Below are 20,108 nucleotides of genomic sequence, written 5' to 3'. Positions count from 1 at the left end.
CGTTAAAATTAAAGGCAAAAACTTTATCAAACAGACCATGCCGATATACTTTTAATTCTTTTACATTGAAAGCGGTATCGGAATTTATTGTTACTATGAATTTTGTATTAATCTTGTTTAAATTATTAGAATACTTGAATATTGATCTTATAACACCAAAGATAAAAATTTCGTAAACAATGTTAACACTCTAACGAATAACGATATTTCGGTCAGCAATGCGCGGGCGCCGCGCACCGAGCCGCTAAAATAACGACGTTCGACCGTGACCCGATAGCGATTCGTTTTCCTATACGTTATCCCGCACGTGCTGTGGAAAAAATAGGAAAACAAATTTTTGCATTTTTATGAAAATGTTTATTATGTTAAGGCAGAGTAGACAATATGCAAATCCGTGTAAATATCAATTAATTTACTGATAAATTATGTATATGAAATGAAAATGTATATTTCAATACATAATGTACCTACATTTACACCAAGTTGATATTTTAAGACTATTTATTGCCAAGCAGCACGTGTATCAGCTGGCACATCTCGTACCTACAGGGCTTTGACCTGAGTTTCTGTAACATTACATTGTAGATTGGTGCAAACATCAATTGCACGTTATGGGTTGTTTGCAATAAGTTTGCAAGAGAAGTTAACAAGTCCGATAGTTCGCTTATCGTCGAGAGGCTTGTCGATAACGCGGAGTGCGGAGTGCCCGCGCGCAGCCGCCAGTGCCGTGAGCGACGCCGGCGCAGCACCCCGTCGCGGCCGCACCGAAGCCGCAACAACGATACGTCAAAATATAAACAATACAATTGATATGTGCCTGACTGCCGACCCGTGTTTAGTAAACTGTGCCATGACGAACATTGCTTTTACTTTAAACTGTTTGTTTTAATAGAAGCGGAACCTTCGATTGTAGAGGTAAGTGCACAATTTTGCACATAATACCTAGTTTAATTAAGGAGGAATAGTTTACAGTTTTGCGTAGGATGCTGACGAGTCGATGACCTGTTCTTTTTAGAACGAGTTATTGCTGCTCAATGTTTACAATTGCTTCTATAAATTTACTATTAACCGAAATACCATAGTACGCAAACATTATCTCGACGGGCCTTTGGGAGATCAACGTGCGCATCCAACCGTTACCGGCTCTTTAGCTTCAATTTCACTCACCGTAGGTACTCTCTTATTAGAACTTTCTTTTCCTCTTTATTACGAAACATTCGTTAGATGTTGATTTATGACAACAAACCAGCCAATATAATCGATATAAAAAAGTTTATGCGATAGTACACTACGGCCAACGTAACTTGGCGGGCCTGAACTTCGCGCAGAAGGCTGCGCACGAACGTTTTTTAGGAACGAAATGGTGGCATGAGGCGGCGTGCGCGGGGCGGAGATCTAGGCTAGGGATTGACTCTATGTAAACACAATCATCCCTTTATTCGAACGAATATCGCAATCGATTTTTATCGATTTGAAATTTATTGATTTTTGTTTATATGAGATACTGAACGAAATAGCTTTACAAACTTATTGAATTTTGTCGTTAGTAAAAGAGATTTCGAGTTTAATAGCAAAAAAAAGCTAATAACATTTTATTTTCATGGTTGTAAGACATGATTTAGTTAAATATCATTTATTTATAAACGACCACTACAAAAGGACTGATTGAGAATATTTGAAACCTATTATAAAATTAAATATAAATATATTTCACAATTCAATTTCAATCGATTTGAAAAAAAAATCGATTAATCAATATCCTCAGACACGCATAGTGGACATCCCTTTATGTTTACGTCGTATAGCTTCGTGCATATTCGGCAATTCTCGGTACGCAATTATGTATCTCAGTCACACGTTAACATTGGTGTCGTGTTCGTGTCGCTATCTCTGTCTTGAGTACAGGCGGTTACAAAAGTTTTCGTTGAATGATCGTTATTATTTGTTATTATGTGTCTTTCTAAAACACACAGCGTTGGTGAAGAAAGCTGTCTATGAATCCTATATATCTCTATGAAAAAGGGTCACCTTACCGAATATCGATGGATTTTTCACCTCACTAGCAAGAGCGCGTCCCTAGTATGTCATCTGTCATCGCCAATTTGACATCACCTTTGAAGCGCTGTCATCTGCCTCTGCCGGCATAGCGTTTATGAATTCGTGCGCAATAACATCGCGCAGAATATAATTAGTATTTATCTCTAGTAAAAGTGATCAGATTAAGTTACTTTTACCTTAATAAAACACATAAAGCGTTAAATTTTAGTAGTAATTGGTTTAGGAACGGAATTAGTTCCAATACGAAACACAAAAGACCACGTTGTCGGAAGAAAATTCGAAAACCGGTGCTTTGGTATGTATAATAGTGGCGGGAACTCTTTTTCGTCCTCGGAGGACGAGAGAAGCAATGGTTCGTCACTGCCCAAGAGACCGGGAGACGAGAAATTCCGTAAGTACAATCAGACTTGTCATAACATGTCCGGACTCGTGCATAGAATTCCATGCAACACGTGGCATACATATTTTCACAGTATTTGACACAAATACATCAATATTTAGATGTAGGTAATTAATAATAAAACACAATGCATGCCTATAGTGAGATCGCTATATTATCATCGGGTTTATTTATCATACACAGGCACATTGGTTACTGTGTCAAGTATTGCTTTTAACCAGAATTGTGAGAGATCGTTAGGCTACCTAGGTAGAAGGTACTTAGGTTTATGGAATCGACCGTGATTCCCTATGACTAACGAGCCCCAGCAGCAGGTAGTGAGGTATCTCAATCACTTTGACCATTCAATTGTAACTACCTCAACAAAAGTGAGTACCTACTACTTAGTGCCCACTACTACACAATTAATTCAAGACAATTAAGAGGTACTTATATTTTAGATAGGTACAAAACCTGTCTATCACAATATTCTAAAGAGAAGAAATTGTTAATTAACTATTATAATATAAGTTCAATATCTATCATGTATCAAACATGTCACATATAGATTTTACATTACTTAAGATATGATATAGAATGTATAATGTGAACAATGGTCTCACACAATTTTCAGTATGAGGTACTGATTACTACAAGTTGAGATTACCTAGTTTATGGTAAATAATTCTTAACATAAAGAGCATGTTTTCATAGTCAATTGATACCAGAATAAGCTTTGATTCTATGGGTACTTATTTGAATAAGTATTGAAAAATCATAAGAAATAGACATTGCATATTAGGAGATGTAGATATGTTTATATACATTGTCATCATCAAGGACCCATATTTACCATATCCCCGAACAGTTGAATGATATCTTTCTTAGTTATAATGTTACCGATGATACTGATGTTTTTCTAATTCCTTTCTTACTTAAGTGAAAGAGCTTGCCTTAGAATTAACACACTCAGGTGTGATAACAATTCTATAATATCAACGGTAAAGTGACCAAGATCTTTGTATTTTTTATTTGTATCTTCTACAAAGATATGTACTGAAAATATGTTGAAGAAAGGTGTCCTCAGTCATGATTAGTATGGTTAGTGATGCTGAAGGAAATGGTTTAGAAAATTCCAGAAAAATATATGCCATACTTACATTCAGAAATGCTTCTGGCAATAAAAGCTGATGGCTCCGCCAGGTTGATATTCATCCTGAGACATCTAGGTATTAACCAGGTAATTTTGATACATATCACAGGTTATAACGGTAATTAAATTTTTATAAAGCCAGAATTGACTTGTACAATCAGTTATCATTGGCCTATTTTCTGCCCGCATATGGCAGCCATTTCAAATGGGTCGCGGAGACCCTACAGGCTGAAGGTGCCCGCTTTCTGTTTTATTTAAACTATTAACTTTTGGTCTACTAAGACCAATACAAAATTAACTTCACAGGTCCTGTAGACTGTGAAGATTTTGGAAAAGCTTGATTGGCATTACAGCCACATAAAGTCCATTACCTTCTGGTTTAGTTAAACAATTATCTTTTGGTCTACCAGAACTATTCCAATTTAACTTCACAGGTCGCGGAGACCATGAAGATATTGGTAAAGCTTGATTGTCACAAGAAGGGTCACAGCCTTCTGATTTATTTATTTAACAGTTTTATGTACCGTTACAAATTTTATAATCATATCATAATATTAAAAGAAAAGGAAACATACATAGCACATAAGGTGACCTTATCGCTTATCAGTGATCTCTTCCAGACTGCCCATTTAGTTAAACTACCTGGATTATTCTAATTTAACTTCAGAGGTCTCGGAGACCATGGAGATTTTAGTTAAGCCACAGATTGGGCCACACCTTTCTAGTTAGACAATTATCTTTTTGTCTTCAAGGATTGTTCCAATTTAACTTCTCAGGTCGCGGAGACCATAGAGATTTTGGAAAACAGGTTTGGCACATCAATTACAAAATGTACATTGTAAATCTAGATACTTGTGCCTCATGGATGACACTTTAGAAAATATGTCTGTGTTATTGCCAGTCCTAGAAGCCTCAAAGATAAAGCATACTGTTGTAGACAGTAATCATGTCTTGCCCTAATAAAGAGTTGCAGACAGTTCTATACATCTAACACTGAGAGGTGGCAGACTGTACAGTTGTCGCCTCCAGGTATTTCTCTAGAGTCTCGCTCACAGCAGACCAAGAGAGAAAGGCTTTATCCCTCTACATGCTATACAAGACTTAAGAGTTGTGGAAAAGAAACATAAACAGAAATGTCTTTGTAAAGAACAAGTTTCTCACTTCCTAACTTCAGATGCCGCGGATGCGGGCTGAGTAGGACATCTGAACAGTACTTACCTGTCAGAGAAGTGGAGAGGGAAGCAAAGGACTTGGCACAAAAATTTCTGAGTTATATGTAGTATACATAGGTAAGCAATTCTTTATTGCTTCTGAGCAAATTGAAATGGGCGCACATCCTTTAGCCCAAGCTAGCAATCAGGTAAAAATCAAAATACAAAGGTTGCTAACTCCCTCAGCTCTCACAACTGAGTAACTTTACCTAGCTGAGAAATTAGGATAACTCTTGGCACGCTTCCAGGACGCCTAAATGGCTTTTGGTTTAGATTGCCGCTCAAGAAATCAACCTGTACCGGAGTGGCTTCTCCTACCTTGTACAACAGGAAATATATTTCGGAAGCTCCTGATATGGACCATGTCGCTACCCAAAGGAGTGCTTTAGTGCCAAGGCGTATTTGCCATAGCCCGCTCCGAATTTTGCGACATCTGCAGTCGTTGATGGAGCTGACGCCTAGACTGAATTATTCCTTTCCAAGGGTAATCCTACAAGTGTACTAGCGCACCTCGCACCCCGGGACCTGGGCAGATACATAGCACCCAAGGGTGGCTTATGGTTAATATAATAAATAATAATAATACGGACATTTCTCCGCAACTCGGCGTCAAGCGCCTAAAGATGGCTTAGGGTTATTCTACGAAAGAGACTTAAGACTATTATGGTTATAGATGTTTATTAACCCTGAAGTCATGAGCACTCAGACCATTGGTGAATGGCCTTATCCCCCAACTGCTCAGTCAGAAAAAGGGGGGGGGGGAGGAAACAGCCCATTGTAAAACAAAGGAGAAAGGGCAGTTAGGTTGTGGTGCCCCCCCACAGTGCCAACATATGATCCTCCAAGCAGAAGGTGACTTCCATAATGCAAAGAATGCAATGCTAATAAAAAAAAATAAAAAAATCCTTGTAATCTAGTACACAGAGATTCTATTTAATTAGCTTAAGTCTATAATAAGCAAGCTGACCCTGTTCCCTCAGGAGCTTTTATGCTATTATTGGGGTCAGACCGAGAAGCTCATGACATGAACATGACTTCTGAAGATCTCAAAATAAAGTTTTTTATCACAGCAAAAGAAGATTATAACCTGACCTAAATTTGGATATAAAATGGATACAACAACACATTATCCATCAGGTGGTCGGTTGTGAGGACACCCAAACACATAAATATGCCCAGTGACCCATGTGGAAAGGATGGTTCAAGTAACAAAGGACTACTTTTCAGTCGTAAAAGTAGATAATTGATTCTTGTCTATAAAGGGGCGGACCCTTAAAGCTTGCAACACAAACCTTTATCTCTGACTAGATAAGGTCCTTCCAGATCTTAAAGACAGTAAACGTAGCAGCCCTGTCCAGCAGTGGCTTTAAGAAGGTGGTAAGAGCACCTACCCGTTGAGGCAATGGAAAGACCATACAGGCCTTTATAAAGTTTTACTGTCAATCAGTCAATTTAGCCAGTGCCAGTGAGTCTGGTTTACTTTAAGGTAACCTTAAACTGTTTAATGAATTATTTTATTCAGTGTAATTAATTTAAGATCATAGTAACGATCAATGTGTAACAAACATGCTTAATGCTTAAGGTACAGTTGTGTTAACATTGGTTATTATAGTTATTTTATATACAGATGTTATTTACTGTAGTATTTAGCCTTAGAGGCTCCATTGTTTATCCTTGATGACATTGATCTTAATTTGAGTTATAATTTTTAAAATGTTATTTTTATCTTATTATTTGAACTTTGATTTGTTTCAAAGATACAGAGAAATAATTAATCAGTTCTTAGGTTCTAAGACTTAGTTCATTAGTATTGGCTTATGATTATCTGAGGAGAATAATTTAAAATTTAGAGGATATATGGTTAGTTCTTACATGAAAGAAAAACAATTTTTGTTGTTGCTACATAACCCCCTTGTATTGTTTTTAGAATTTAAAATATAACTTTATTTTACAATACAAGAGGTTCATTTAACATTCTGAAAGGAATGAAATTTAAGTTGTTAATACTCTTAGGTATTACAATATTAACAAGATAATTTATTTTCAACATAGCGTTTGTATGTCTTTCTTCACCAGCAGATATCAAACACATCTTCACCAACGCTGTGTGTTTTAGAAAGACACATAATATTGATGTTTTGCATTAAAACAAAACATGTATTATGTGTCGAATAAAACACACAGCGTTGCAGTTTACTGCTTGCTGATGAAGATGCTATGCCGGCAGAGGCAGATGACAGCGCTTCAAAGGTGATGTCAAATTGGCGATGACAGATGACATACTAGGGACGCGCTCTTGCTAGTGAGGTGAAAAATCCATCGATATTCGGTAAGGTGACCCTTTTTCATAGAGATATATAGGATTCATAGACAGCTTTCTTCACCAACGCTGTGTGTTTTATTCGACACATAATACATGTTTTGTTTTAATGCAAAACATCAATATTATTATATTGTTGAGTGTTAAGTTTAAATTTGTTCGTGTTTAAGTTTGTTTTAGTAATAATTTGGAATATTCTACTTGGAATTTTGTATTATTCGGGAACAAAGATGCCACCAAAGCATAATATGGTTTTAAATCGCCAGGCGAGAAAAATAATATTCGATTTAACGCAGTATTTTAAAAAAGAAAAAGAAGAAGGCGTAAAAAATGTTGACAAAGTTTTTTTAAGAGTTGCTGAGTGAATCCTGAATTCATTAGGTTATTTTTATTGCTTTATGTCTCATAGCGTTTTGATATTTATTTTATTTGTACTTGGTCTCTGTATAAGGAAATTTTTATTCGAATTTCAGTTTAAAAGAAATAAATGCCTATAACACTTTTTTTTACGAGTGTACATGCGCAAAAGTTCGTAGAGGCTATGTTCAGGCCCGCCAAGTTACGTTGGTCGTATTGTAAATTATACATATATGCAGTTCTGGGGTAATTTGTACCGATAAATTGTAGAGACGGGCTGAATAAATGTATTCTAATATTCAATAATTATACACTTCGACGCTTGTTTAAAAAAATATTATTAGTGCAATAATTTTTTTTTTAATGTCTTTGAAGAAACATTTTAGTTAGTTACCTAATTGAAGAAGAAGATTAAAAGCAATATAATATTATGAATTGATATCGACCGCCTCTTTGGTACAGTGGTTGACGCGTGAGCGTAGAACCGAGGGATCCTGGGTTCGATTCCCGGTGGAGACGAAGAAAAAAAAATGTCTTGGTATGGCAGGACACAGAAGGCTGGTCACCTACTTGTCCCTAAAGAAAATCGATCAGTGAAACAGATGTATGGATAATGTATCTGCCCCTTACCCCACTAGGGGACACGGGACTTCACTTATTATGAATTGACTGTATGCCATAGACATAGAGCCTACCGAAGCAGAATAACTGCATTAACCTTATAATTATAAGACCCAGCTGTATGCTGTTTACTTATTTTCAGTATAGGCATGACATTTGTAATTAAACCGTCAACGCGTCAGAATAATTTTAACATTAATTAATTGACTCATGGCCTCTTTTTTATAAGTTTTGCGTTTTCTTGATAAAAATGGTTCAATTATCATAACCTACGTCACTTTCAACACACTAAGGTCTTAGGTATGTTTACCTGTATGTACCTAATTTGAAGCTAAAGTACCTATATAAATTATAAATAATCCTACTGTTACTTCCTAGTTCGGTAGTTCCTACTTTTCATAAACGCGAAAGAATGTATGGATTGGCCTGGCGTAGACATTATGGATTACCAACATTATTATACTGAATAACCAAATAGGTCATTTTTTATGAATATTAACTACCTTCCTATCACCTACTAACCTTCGTTAAAAATCTGTTATTACAATATGTACCTGATATTCGAGATTAGCTCTGAAACTACATTAACTCATTTTAATAAAATTTCGTTTTTTTTATTATTGTCAAAAGAAGGTTTGTTCAGGCCCAGAATAAGCAGGTAAATTGGTACTAAATAAATCATTTTGTGGCTTGTTCTTTTCATATATCTATTTTTACTCGAGGGAAGCAATACAATATAAGAACGCACGAATAGTCTGAAAATATTTCTTATTAGAGTGTAATATATTATCATATCAACGTATAGGAATGTCACAACGCCTTTTTCTTAAAATAAGATTAGAATTTAGATCCGACTTGGAGGTTAAAATCGTTAAAAGTTAACACGATGAATAAAATACCAGCTAGCTTACAATGAACATCATATGTATACCAGATTTATTTTGGTATTTGCAAAGTTAGTCATATAAAGATAATGTTAATATTCTCAAGATAAAGGTAAAGGACAATATGATTAAAGTACATTAAAATTCACAGTTTCACACATAAAAGTGAAATAATAATATTTTTATTACAAATAAATGCACCTTGTAGATAGCCGATAGGTATATGTTGTCCTTCTTTATGCCATCAATTAAATGAACAAAAATAATATACAAAAATAAGTATAAAATAATACATACTTACTACCTACTTCTATTATCTAATAAAACTGTTGATAATGTTTCTTAAATTTGTATATATATGTAGGTAGAGATAATTGGTAGAGGGAATAGGTATAGTATAAATAATGTACTTTAAATTTTCTTGTAATTGTTAACCGTGTAACTGAATATCTGTAGTCCATGTTTAAACAAAATTGTATGCCCAATGTCGGCAATAGTGTAAATATCAGAAGATAACATAAATAAATAGTAGCGGTAGCTGTAAATATTATGTGATTATTATTAAAGATATCCTTAGGCACTATTGGACTAAGGTGTGACACTTCCTGTATTTTGATAAGCCATGTTTAAATTTGTAGATGTTATTCCACGGTTTATTTTTGCTAAATGAATTATTTTTGATAAAGGAAATTTTAAATATATTCAAGGTACATCTCAGTCAGTATTTCAAAAGAGTTGGCCACATAAATATACAACTAATAACAATACAACAATAACAATAAAATAGCAATACACATTTTTTGTTTAATTATAAGGTAGTTTGTAATATAAACATCCTGCAAACAAACAGAAAACAAAATATATAAAATGAGGACAAATCTATTTATCGACAATTCACCTACTTTACGTACAGCGAGAAAAACTGTTTATGATGTAGAAAATAGTTTGGATTTGTGTCACCCTTGAACAAGAATTTTGTATACATTCGTTTACTATTGCGTGAATAATGATAACATAAAACATACCGCAACAGTTTAGAACCACAAAATTTATCTAATCATGGACCAAGTACCTTTCGATATTTTAAAATTTACTGCGGTTAAAGTATAGGCAATAAATATATAGAAATAACATGATGTTATATTCTACAACAATAAGAACAATTGATTTCCTCACGTTAGGTACTGTGTAACCTACATATTATCATCTTATCTAGTCATCTCAGTAAGGTCCTTCAGAGTCCTCCACAATATGAATAATGTATGTACAATGTACATTCGACCAAAAGACTATTGAATAAAACCTTTTTGGGACACTACACATAACTAGCTAGTAGCTGCTTATCCTGTCTTTGCTCGATTTGATTCGAAAATCGATAGAGAATCGATTAATTTTATATTGCTCCTGAAACCTCCTGTTGATATATAAGACATTCAATAAATACCACTATAATAACTAGTAACTAGCTATACTAATTATAATTAATAATGATTCATATGGTAATATTTATAAACGTTAAATGGTTTTGGAATAAGCTTTTTTTTAATTTTACACTATATTTATATATCGGATCGATATTTATATATCGATCGATATCGGAAAAAGTATAAAAAAGTATCCTAGACCGGTATAATAATAGTAAATGGTTTAAAAAAATACCTTAATAGCATTCTATTCAAACCCCGCTCATGTTTCGCAAATTTGCAATATTTTGATATAGATATTGATTTATCAATAGAATCTTTTTATCGCTTCCCAACTTATCTTTTCTGATATTATATTCTAAAGTGTTGCAAAAATGTTCCTGATTATTCTCCCACGTTTACGACATATAGTTATATCATGTTTTATTTTGTGAAAAGAATAAAAAGTTTTTGTCTAACACTGACCTCCGTAATCTGTATGATTCACATAAGCAGCAACACACAGTCGTATATGCCTTCAATTGCCGGAGATTGACTATTACGACATGACTGGCTCTTCCGTAATGCGCACTAATATTTATGAAACGCTGATATAAAAATGGATAATACATAACCTACCTACAATATTTTACTCGTGTAACTATTAAAACAATTCAACTAATCATAAAATTACACCGCGATCGTGAGATTTGAATCCGCGCCTCGCTCTATCATAGAGCAATATGTTAGAATTTATTTTTATTTTTAGACAAATGTCTATAAATAAAAATTCATTTCATGGTTTAAAATTACAACAAATTAAAATATGCGTTATTACCAATATTGATAGTACTTTAGTTAAAAATAAATATTGCTTCAAAACTATATATTAATTCCATCAGATATGCGTTATCGATTCAAAATTATTAAAAGCACAACATTGGTTTTCAAACGCCTTTATTGTTAATACTTATAATTACGAGTATATTTATTATACGTCTGTCTTAAAATATTATATACGAGACTTCATTAAAATCCTATTGAGCGGACTTCTAATCTCACGTCACACTTAATTATTTATGGCGCCCTCTAAAAAGCATAATTTCACACTTTTTGTTTTTGCGCCTATTTATCTTGTTCGCTAGAAAACTTCATTACCTGATTAACACGGTCTATGTTTTTAATTAAATTTAGTGTATAGAGACTAGAGCTAGAGTTTCATGTATTATACTATTTTTTCATACAATTTACAATACATTGATTTGGCTACCCATTAGATTAGATCTCTGTTTGACTCGTTAAATCTTCTGTCTCATAATTTTATACTTTGATTCCCTCAAGAACACTTTGGGATCTAAAAAAGTAAGCTATGAATTGAAAGGAAATTTCAATTCATAGCTTAGGTACCTACTTTTGGAACGTTCGCGTTCGTGTCGGTTGAACATCTTCCAACGTCCAAAAGGAAACAACAATCCTCATTTGTAATTAAATAACGAAACCTTACTTAAATCGTATTAATAAACACTCATATAATATGTAAAATATGAAATCTAGGTCACAAAAACGTAACGTTAATAAATTCTACAATCGTCAGGGCAACCCATATAAGGACGATCAATTTGGCAATCCGTGTTCCCCATAGACAATGTGTAAGGCATAATGATGAAATTCTATTATACAATCGACTAATTATATAATTGATGACACTATTCCAAGTTTTATGATTCTTTTATTGTGTTATGGATTCTATGAATCATAACTGATCAACAACAAAAGGTTTCGAATAATAGAGAAATATCATGATATCGTTATGCCCCGTAAATTAATTGTTTATTTCATAAATATTTGATAGAGCTGTATAAACAGAAGACTTGTTTGTAATTCCATTATTAATTAGTTTAGTAATTACCGTAAGTTTGTCTATGTAATTCTTCCTTCTTAATTAGGGAAGATTGGCTATTTTGCATGGAAATAGTCGATTAGTATACGGTAGTGTCACTACGGGTTAAGGCTAGTCAAAGAAAATAAACGCTTTTCATTGGAATATCGCTCGAGCTCCCGAGAATCGTTATCATTAGCGTGTTATTTCAGAACAATACCATGATCTCAATACTTAGCAGACATTATTGTCCACACTAAGTCCACACTAATACGCTATTGTCATCAAACGATGTGTCATGCATTGAACTTGAGCTAATTTGAAAAAAAAATGATAAAACGAAATACCTGTACCCAGACATGCCCAACAAACTTCTCATGTAGTTATATGAGAAAACATGATATAGGATCTTTTTTTTCTTACTCTTTGGATGCTGGGAAAAAATCGAAGATAATTATTATAAAAAATAACGTTTAACCTAAACGCATAATTTTCGCACAGATCCCAATTTCTAGTTATCACTATCTACTGAACCATACATTATGTCGTTACTAAATAAAAATGCCAAAGACAACATTAAATATGTTTCATTATCTTTACCACCAGAAGATGGCTATGAAGGAGTGGTTACAATGGCTGCCGCCTCCACGCTCGCTGCTGGCGCTCCTGCTTGCTGTGATCGGATTCAGTGGCCGGCTGTTTGCAGCACACGTGACCCATTCCCCCACACTGCTGGTTGACGCCTGCCACTCCTTGTGTCGGCTGATTGGCCTCATCACTACTTTACTGGCTTATAAGGTAAGATATAAAATACACGACTATTGAAAGGCAAAGATATAAAACGATGTGTGTAATTTATAAGAAAAAGCACCATCTCTTTTACATTTATTTTAATAAAGTGAACGGCGAGATATGGATAAACGTATACAGGGTGTCCCACTATCGGTATACTATGCGCGAAGGGATTTGTAATTTTGCATACAATGATCACGTAAAAAATACTTAAACAACTAAATTACACAACATTTTTTTGCTAAATTTTTCCTTAACATTCATGTTTTCTTCTCTAGCTTCGCGCAGCCAGCATATTATAATGCTTCGCTAATGTGAGCATTTTGTCTATTTAAACATAATCTTAAACGATAGCTCACGTGCGGGTGGCTTGTTAGAGGTGTACACAAAGAGTTTTAAGAATTCATCTACATATTTGAAAAAAATGCATCTGGAATTTGATAAGTATTTTTTACGTACTCAGCGTATGCAAAACTATACATTGAGCTTAGAATACCGACGGGGGGACAAGCTGTATAGGATAGATACAATAACAAATTCCATTACAGAGATCCCTCTGAATGTAGTCTCAAGGAGTAAAGCCAAATAACAGTTAAAAATAATGCCGAATATACATATACATTTGATAAACTCGAAAAATGAGATCTTTTCGCAATTTTTTTTTTGAGCTTTTTCGACAGTTATAAATTATTATATTATCAAATAAATCATTAATATAAGAAAGCCAAACATTTTTTATTGTTTAAAAGGAATTTGATTATGTACACACTGAAATAATAATAATCTTTGGACTTAAATTAAATACAAATTTCGTAAATACACCAAATTAACAACAAATAGCATTATCAAAATAATTATTGTTAAGATTATTTATTTTTAGGGTCTATATTATTAAATTCTTATCATTATTTAACTATCATTACAAGACTATTATCATAAATGATTTTGTTAAATTCTTTTAATAAATTACATTATAAACAATCTTCCCTAATCGATTTTACACTCGATTACGATATCTTGAAGGTAAAAAATAAAAATGATATCTTTTATTTATAATATAAAAAATTAAAAATAATGTGACTAATTTTAAAATATAAATATACTCGTATGTTAAGAAACGAAAAGTTCAACGTGATTTCTACTTTCTGGACGCACAGACTTTTAACCTATACAAATAAAATAATAATAGCAAATCAAAGAATGTGTATGTAAAAAAATAAACAAATATAAAAAAATATTTTTACAAGCAACATTTTTTATGAAAATCTTTTTGGAAACAGTACGAGCGAGCCGACGAAGGCGCGGGTCGTGAAGGCAGACTACGCAACACATTCGGATGGGCGCGAATCGAGGTCCTCGGCAGGCTCTCTGTGCACGTGCTCTTCGCGTCTTTCGCGCTAGCATTAGTGGTGAATGCACTACAACTTGGAGTGCATTCCTCACATGTCCAGCCACCGAGATACCCACGTGTGATATTGGGAGCTGGTGTCATCGGACTGCTGTTGAACGCCATCAATTATATGTTGCTGGCAGGTAAGCACGATCCTATGATATTAATATTATCAAATTGTTCTACGATCATCTCATTAATCTGACTGCATTTAAGTATTGAAAAAATTATTGGACTGCCAATCAAGTACACCTATATTATAATTTATACTGCAAATACTACAACTAAAATAACTTCACTTTTATTTATACCATTTGATAAAAAACATAAATTTTTAACTCTATTTTTTATCACAGGGCGTGAACTGAGTTACAGTCGAAGATTAAGCGTCACGGAAGGTGGTGGAGTCGTTCTGAAGTCAGGTTCAAGGGAACCAGTCCTTGCTCATGCTCCTATTGATATTGCCAGTAAGCTATCATAGTATAAATGGTTATATTCTAAATTGCAAAATATACTTTACTTAACTGTAATGATAGCCTTACTTCTAACTTTAAAATAATATTTACGAGTAATCTATTGAACTAATAAGCTAATTTATTATTTAAAATGAAATTTCATCCGAAATTAGTTTATAGGTACATACTAAATATTAAAAATAAACACTTCTGCTTCTTACAAATATGAACCCAACCTATCAGCTAAATTTATTCCACATGGTTCAATCATTCTATGCATGCATAATAAACGTAGCTAAATATAAATATTTATACGCTACGTTTAATTCGCAATAATATCAAATACTAATTCTAGTTATTTCGAGATGCAGAGCCGTTATGGTAAAGCATTACATTCAAGATTATTAAAATTTACTACACTTATTAGATTTAGGTAGATACAAAAACAATTATGGAACTATATGCTCGAAAATAAAATACATAATATATTACAATAAATTATCTTTAACATTGTAAAACTTCTATCTTTTTCTGAATTGAATAACAATCTTCTGATAAAGAAAGCTTAGTCTATGTAGTTACTTATCCAGACTAAATCCTTCAACTTCAGATCCTATTAATATTGAAATGTATTGTAATAATTTATCCAAATCTTTTACTTTATAATAAGTTTTCTTGTACAGGCAGTTTGTTCGTGATGGGAGCCGGATTAACATTGGAATGGGAAGCAAGTGCCGCAGGAATAGCTGATCCAGGCCTATCTGCGTGCGCAGCCATTCTGCTTGTTATTTTTAACTATCCTTTCAGTAAGTATTAAAAAACATGACAAGTTTGGCTATTATTTTTATACAACGATAAAGCGATAGATACGGGGAATCCCGATCATGATGAGATCTTTGCCTTTTCTTAATTTTTTTGCAAAAACTGCTGTTATGTGTATTTATTTTGATATTAGTAGGTACACTTGTTTTACAACTATTATTCCTAGTTCAAAGTTTGCATATTATTAAATACTCATATTGTATTCACGACGGATGTGGGTATACCTATAATAATTGTTATGCAACATATTTTTTCTGACTTTCTATTGTGTAAACCCTCCTACATTTAACCATTATCTAATAATTTTACTGGAAAAACTTATATCGTGGAAAAGGTTGAAATTGATAATATAGTTGTAATGTAATGTTCTTACATGTGTGTATGTAACAAATGTCTTCGTTTAATTAAAATGATGTCATTGTGCACCAGCAAAGCGTAACTAGTTTGTACGGGACAGTATTTTTATCAAGTTTTTCTGTATAACTAGCTGTGCTCCGCGGTTTCACCCGCATTACTCCACTCCTGATGGTCTTAGGGTGATGATATGTATGGTCTATAACCTTCCCCGATAAATGGGCTATCTAACACCGAAATAATTTTTCAAATCGGGCCAGTTCCTGAGATTAGCGCGTTCAAACAAACTTTTCAGCTTTATAATTAGTATAGATTTAAAAAATAATGTAAGTAGGTATCATGTATGAGGAACGTAGCGCTAGATCTGCATCACAAAAATAAAAGATAGATGAAATATAACATTTATGTTAATAAATTAATTCATATAAAACAAAATATATACCAACTTTGGCCTTACTTTGGCAGATTCGTTTTTTTATAGAAATAGATAACGTCATATAAATATGTAGGTCAAATGCAACATTCCTGCGTACCCACTTATTTTCTATGCATAGTTTTTTAATGCTATTCATTGTTAGAGTGGATAAATATTCTCTGAGGGTTCATTGACATTACCGATAAGTTGCGTATACTTTTATTTTGAAAAATATCTTCATCTTTTTATTTACGGTTAACAGACAGTGATTTATATCCCAGCAGGTTATTACTTTGGGCTGTATATTTTTTCGTATTTATTTGATTCATTGCAACGGAGATTAATAACGTTTTTATGTTGTATAAAATAATAAGAGACTAATCGTCTGTTGAATGGTCAGTAATCGTCTCGGTCTATTTATAACTTGTAACAAAAAGATGTCACAACAAAGTGTAACATTAAAAATGATCTGACCACTTCTAGTTTCGTAATAATAAGAATCTTTAAACTTTAAACGCTATAAATATGAATAAATAAAATAATTGAATATTTATATTATATCTACTCGATTGATATATTATCTACTCTATTGGCTAAAAATAATTGCTTATCGATAAGAATACCAAAGTTTAGGAGCAGAAAAATGCGTAAATTAGTGCGGAATAGACTTCAATGTAACTAAAATAAATATAAGTTTTGGTTGAAAAGACTCAACAACTAGGTCAAGGATAATTTTAATTTATAACATTTATTATCACTAATATTAAAAATACCGACTGAACAGTTATTGTATAGTACATATATATCTATGATTTCATCTCCAATTTACAAGTAGGTAAGAAATATTCTTATAACTTCTAGAGTAAACATATTGTAAAAATATAAAATTTAGACAATTAAAAATAGACGTTATTTTCAATTTTCAATACAGAAATAAAACCATAAGAAATTACCTAAAACCTATGAGTTTATCGGTCTTTGTGTTGCAATGAAGTCTCTGATAAAATAAAAGAGCCATTGGATAGAGTATCCGATTTTAACAAAATATGTTTCTCCCAGTGCGTTCCGCTGGGCTGGTACTGCTGCAGACAGTCCCCGAAGGCCTGGGGGCGTGTGATCTGCGAACGGCTGCCCTCCAGGTGCCAGGAGTACTGGCTATACATGAACTGCATGTGTGGCAGCTGCATCGGGACCAGCTGGTTGCTACTGCGCATGTGTCGTATAATACTGAAGAGGTATGGTGTAGTTCTAGTTCCTTCAAAATATTCTTACTTTAGCTATACCTATACTTATACTATTACCAGTATTGTTACTATTATACTATGTTTTTACTTTTTAATCTCTCTCGTAAAAGCTAATTTGAAAATATTCTTCTTTTAGACCAATAATATTATGACTATTATGCCGGTATATTTTAAATCCTTCTAAAAACTAATTTCGATCCGTCGGATATTATAGTGCAGATTACTTTTAGCCAGATGATCAACTAGTTTTTATCCGGTTACTAAAATTAGTGTGAATCGCGAAAAAAACTGGGTGCGTACCGATATAATAATTCTATTAAATCTCCTGCATTGATAAATTTCTAAATACCTATCTGATCATTTGATATGATAAGAATGGATTTTTTATAAAGATCGTATCACTGAAATAAATAGGTAAAATAATAGCAATTCTAAACTCGTGTTCCATTTTCCACATAAGTGATTGACAATTTTTAATATTCTAACAGGATTTCCTGAAGAGTTCTAGTCTAGTCTGTGACGTGTTCAAACGTCACGGCATCGGTCTCGTGACCCTGCAGCCAGAGTTCACGCTTGCGGCCATCACTGGTAAATATTCAATCACACATTATTTTTAAATTGTCTATCTACACCTTTTTACATAAGAAAAAAAATATAGTCCCCTTATAACTCACGTATAGGTAATATAATATAGTTACAGTTTGCTAAGCTACGGGCATTGTTACGATTACCTAATGTATATTTTATAACTCAGGAAGTTAAATATATACTCAAACACAACACAATGCGTAACAAATCACAACGCATGAGACTCCCGCTATTACTCTCAACAAAGCAATTCTCTTGAATGCATCGATCCGATTATCCTATCTTTTACTTCGACTTTCACACAAAAAACCATATTTGCTGTTGATCTAAATAAAACTGTATAGAACCTTTGCCTATCATTCTTGTTGATCCAAATCACAATCTAAATAAACTATTTTCTCATAGGTTCAGTAGAAGAAAAGAAGCTCCTAGTAGAACTAGCGAACGCGTCTTGCCCGTGCCCTTGCGCGAAAGAGTGCTGCGCGCCGAGGTGCTGCGCCGCGCCGCGGAAACCATCCATTACTCGCATTTAACTCAATTATTGCTTACAATAGCGACTGTTATCTGAACCAGGCTGTTATACTGTGTATTGAATATGAAAATGGCTAAAGTGCTGCACAGTATGGGAATATCCGTACGTTTTGCCGCAATACATATGTGTCTAAAATTTAATGTTAAAATCTTTATTCGAGATTTTTTGGTGTTAATTACTGTAATATAAGAGGTCCATCTTCCGTAGCTGATCTACATTTATTAAGGAAAAATATTGCAGGAATATACTTTGTTAAATTTTGATTGGAGTTTTTCAATACTCAATTTAAGAAGTGGCATAAACCTTATACCAATATTTTAAATGCTACCTAAATTATTTAGGTCGACTATGATTAGTAAAGACAAAGATACAAAATATTTAAGCTCTTTACAAAACACTTTGTAAACAGGGTATCTATATTTTTGAATAAGCATTAAAAATGCGTATTTGTATATAAATAAATAAATTAAGATGTATTTTAACATAAAACGTATCAATAGTACAACCAAAGAAACCATACGACTATTGCGCAAAGACATTCTATAAATATGTAGTAATCTATTTGTTTCCACTTTTCTTACCGACCGGCTTGCATTTCTAACAAGTTTCTCGAATGTACAAAATAGGTAGTAAATTGACATGCTTTGTACTCATAAAAGAAAGTAAGTATAGAAACTTAGGAAGCAGTAAGCACTCAATGACATATTATGTTCTTATGTGCATGTCATTGAAACATTTAATTGAATGCGAAGAAATGATCCATTGTGTGATCACAAATGAACTCATTGTTAAATCAACTTTACAATGGCCTTTCATATTACTAGAGATAATGAAGGCAGTATGGATCGCTGATTAAACATTGTATAAAGCGTTCATTGCAATATTGTCTCTCGACCCAAATGTGTTATGCTTTTTGGGGTAGATTTTTATATTAGTTATTGCTCAAATAATGTGTTCCTCTGTTCGATACCTTTTAATCTTGCCGGTTACACATAGAATGTGAACCTTATTTTAAACGAGATAATATTAGTCTGTTGTGGGGGTAATGACAGATATGGCTACAGAAATGTAGGGGAGATGGGCCCAAAGGGGGCACCTTACGGGAAAATTAAAAAAAATGAAGTTTGAAAAGAAGTTAATCCATTTATTTTTTTGCCAAAAGTTTCATTAATAAATACTTTTGAATGCTAAGTGGTTAAATTTGTCAAAAGTTAAAGTATATAATAATTATTAACAGATTACTAAAAGCCT

General features: G+C 33.3%; 1 protein-coding gene across 2 annotated transcripts; it reads left to right on the top strand.

Annotated features, from left to right (window-relative positions):
• The first annotated feature begins 659 nt into the window (after window positions 1-659).
• On the top strand, window positions 660-19,924 carry ZnT77C (Zinc transporter 77C). 2 transcript variants are annotated; one of them, XM_089704502.1, is made up of 8 exons: window positions 660-915; window positions 12,875-13,063; window positions 14,338-14,590; window positions 14,804-14,914; window positions 15,586-15,708; window positions 17,553-17,728; window positions 18,226-18,325; window positions 18,731-19,924. In XM_089704502.1, exons 2-8 carry the CDS (start codon window positions 12,875-12,877, stop codon window positions 18,856-18,858), a joined length of 1,080 nt encoding a protein of 359 aa, XP_089560628.1. In that variant the 5' UTR covers window positions 660-915; the 3' UTR covers window positions 18,859-19,924. The 2 variants fall into 2 exon arrangements, with proteins under 2 accessions (XP_089560628.1, XP_089560627.1); XM_089704501.1 differs by having other exon boundaries at window positions 664-915; window positions 12,872-13,063.
• Window positions 19,925-20,108: the final 184 nt, after the last annotated feature.

Source organism: Colias philodice, chromosome 15 (genome assembly GCF_061535455.1).
Source record: "Colias philodice isolate Cphi_HAF_F1 chromosome 15, ilColPhil1 Martin Lab GWU primary, whole genome shotgun sequence".
NCBI classification, from domain to species: domain Eukaryota; kingdom Metazoa; phylum Arthropoda; class Insecta; order Lepidoptera; family Pieridae; genus Colias; species Colias philodice.
This window is presented reverse-complemented; position numbering and strand designations above follow the sequence as displayed.

Excerpts from the sequence above, each read along its gene's own strand:
- ZnT77C (XM_089704502.1), top strand. The coding sequence starts at position 12,875 with ATGGCTATGAAGGAGTGGTTACAATGGCTGCCGCCTCCACGCTCGCTG. Across the intron at positions 17,729-18,225 it reads TGTCGTATAATACTGAAGAG|GATTTCCTGAAGAGTTCTAG; the intron begins GTATGGTGTAGT and ends ATATTCTAACAG. Across the intron at positions 18,326-18,730 it reads CACGCTTGCGGCCATCACTG|GTTCAGTAGAAGAAAAGAAG; the intron begins GTAAATATTCAA and ends ATTTTCTCATAG.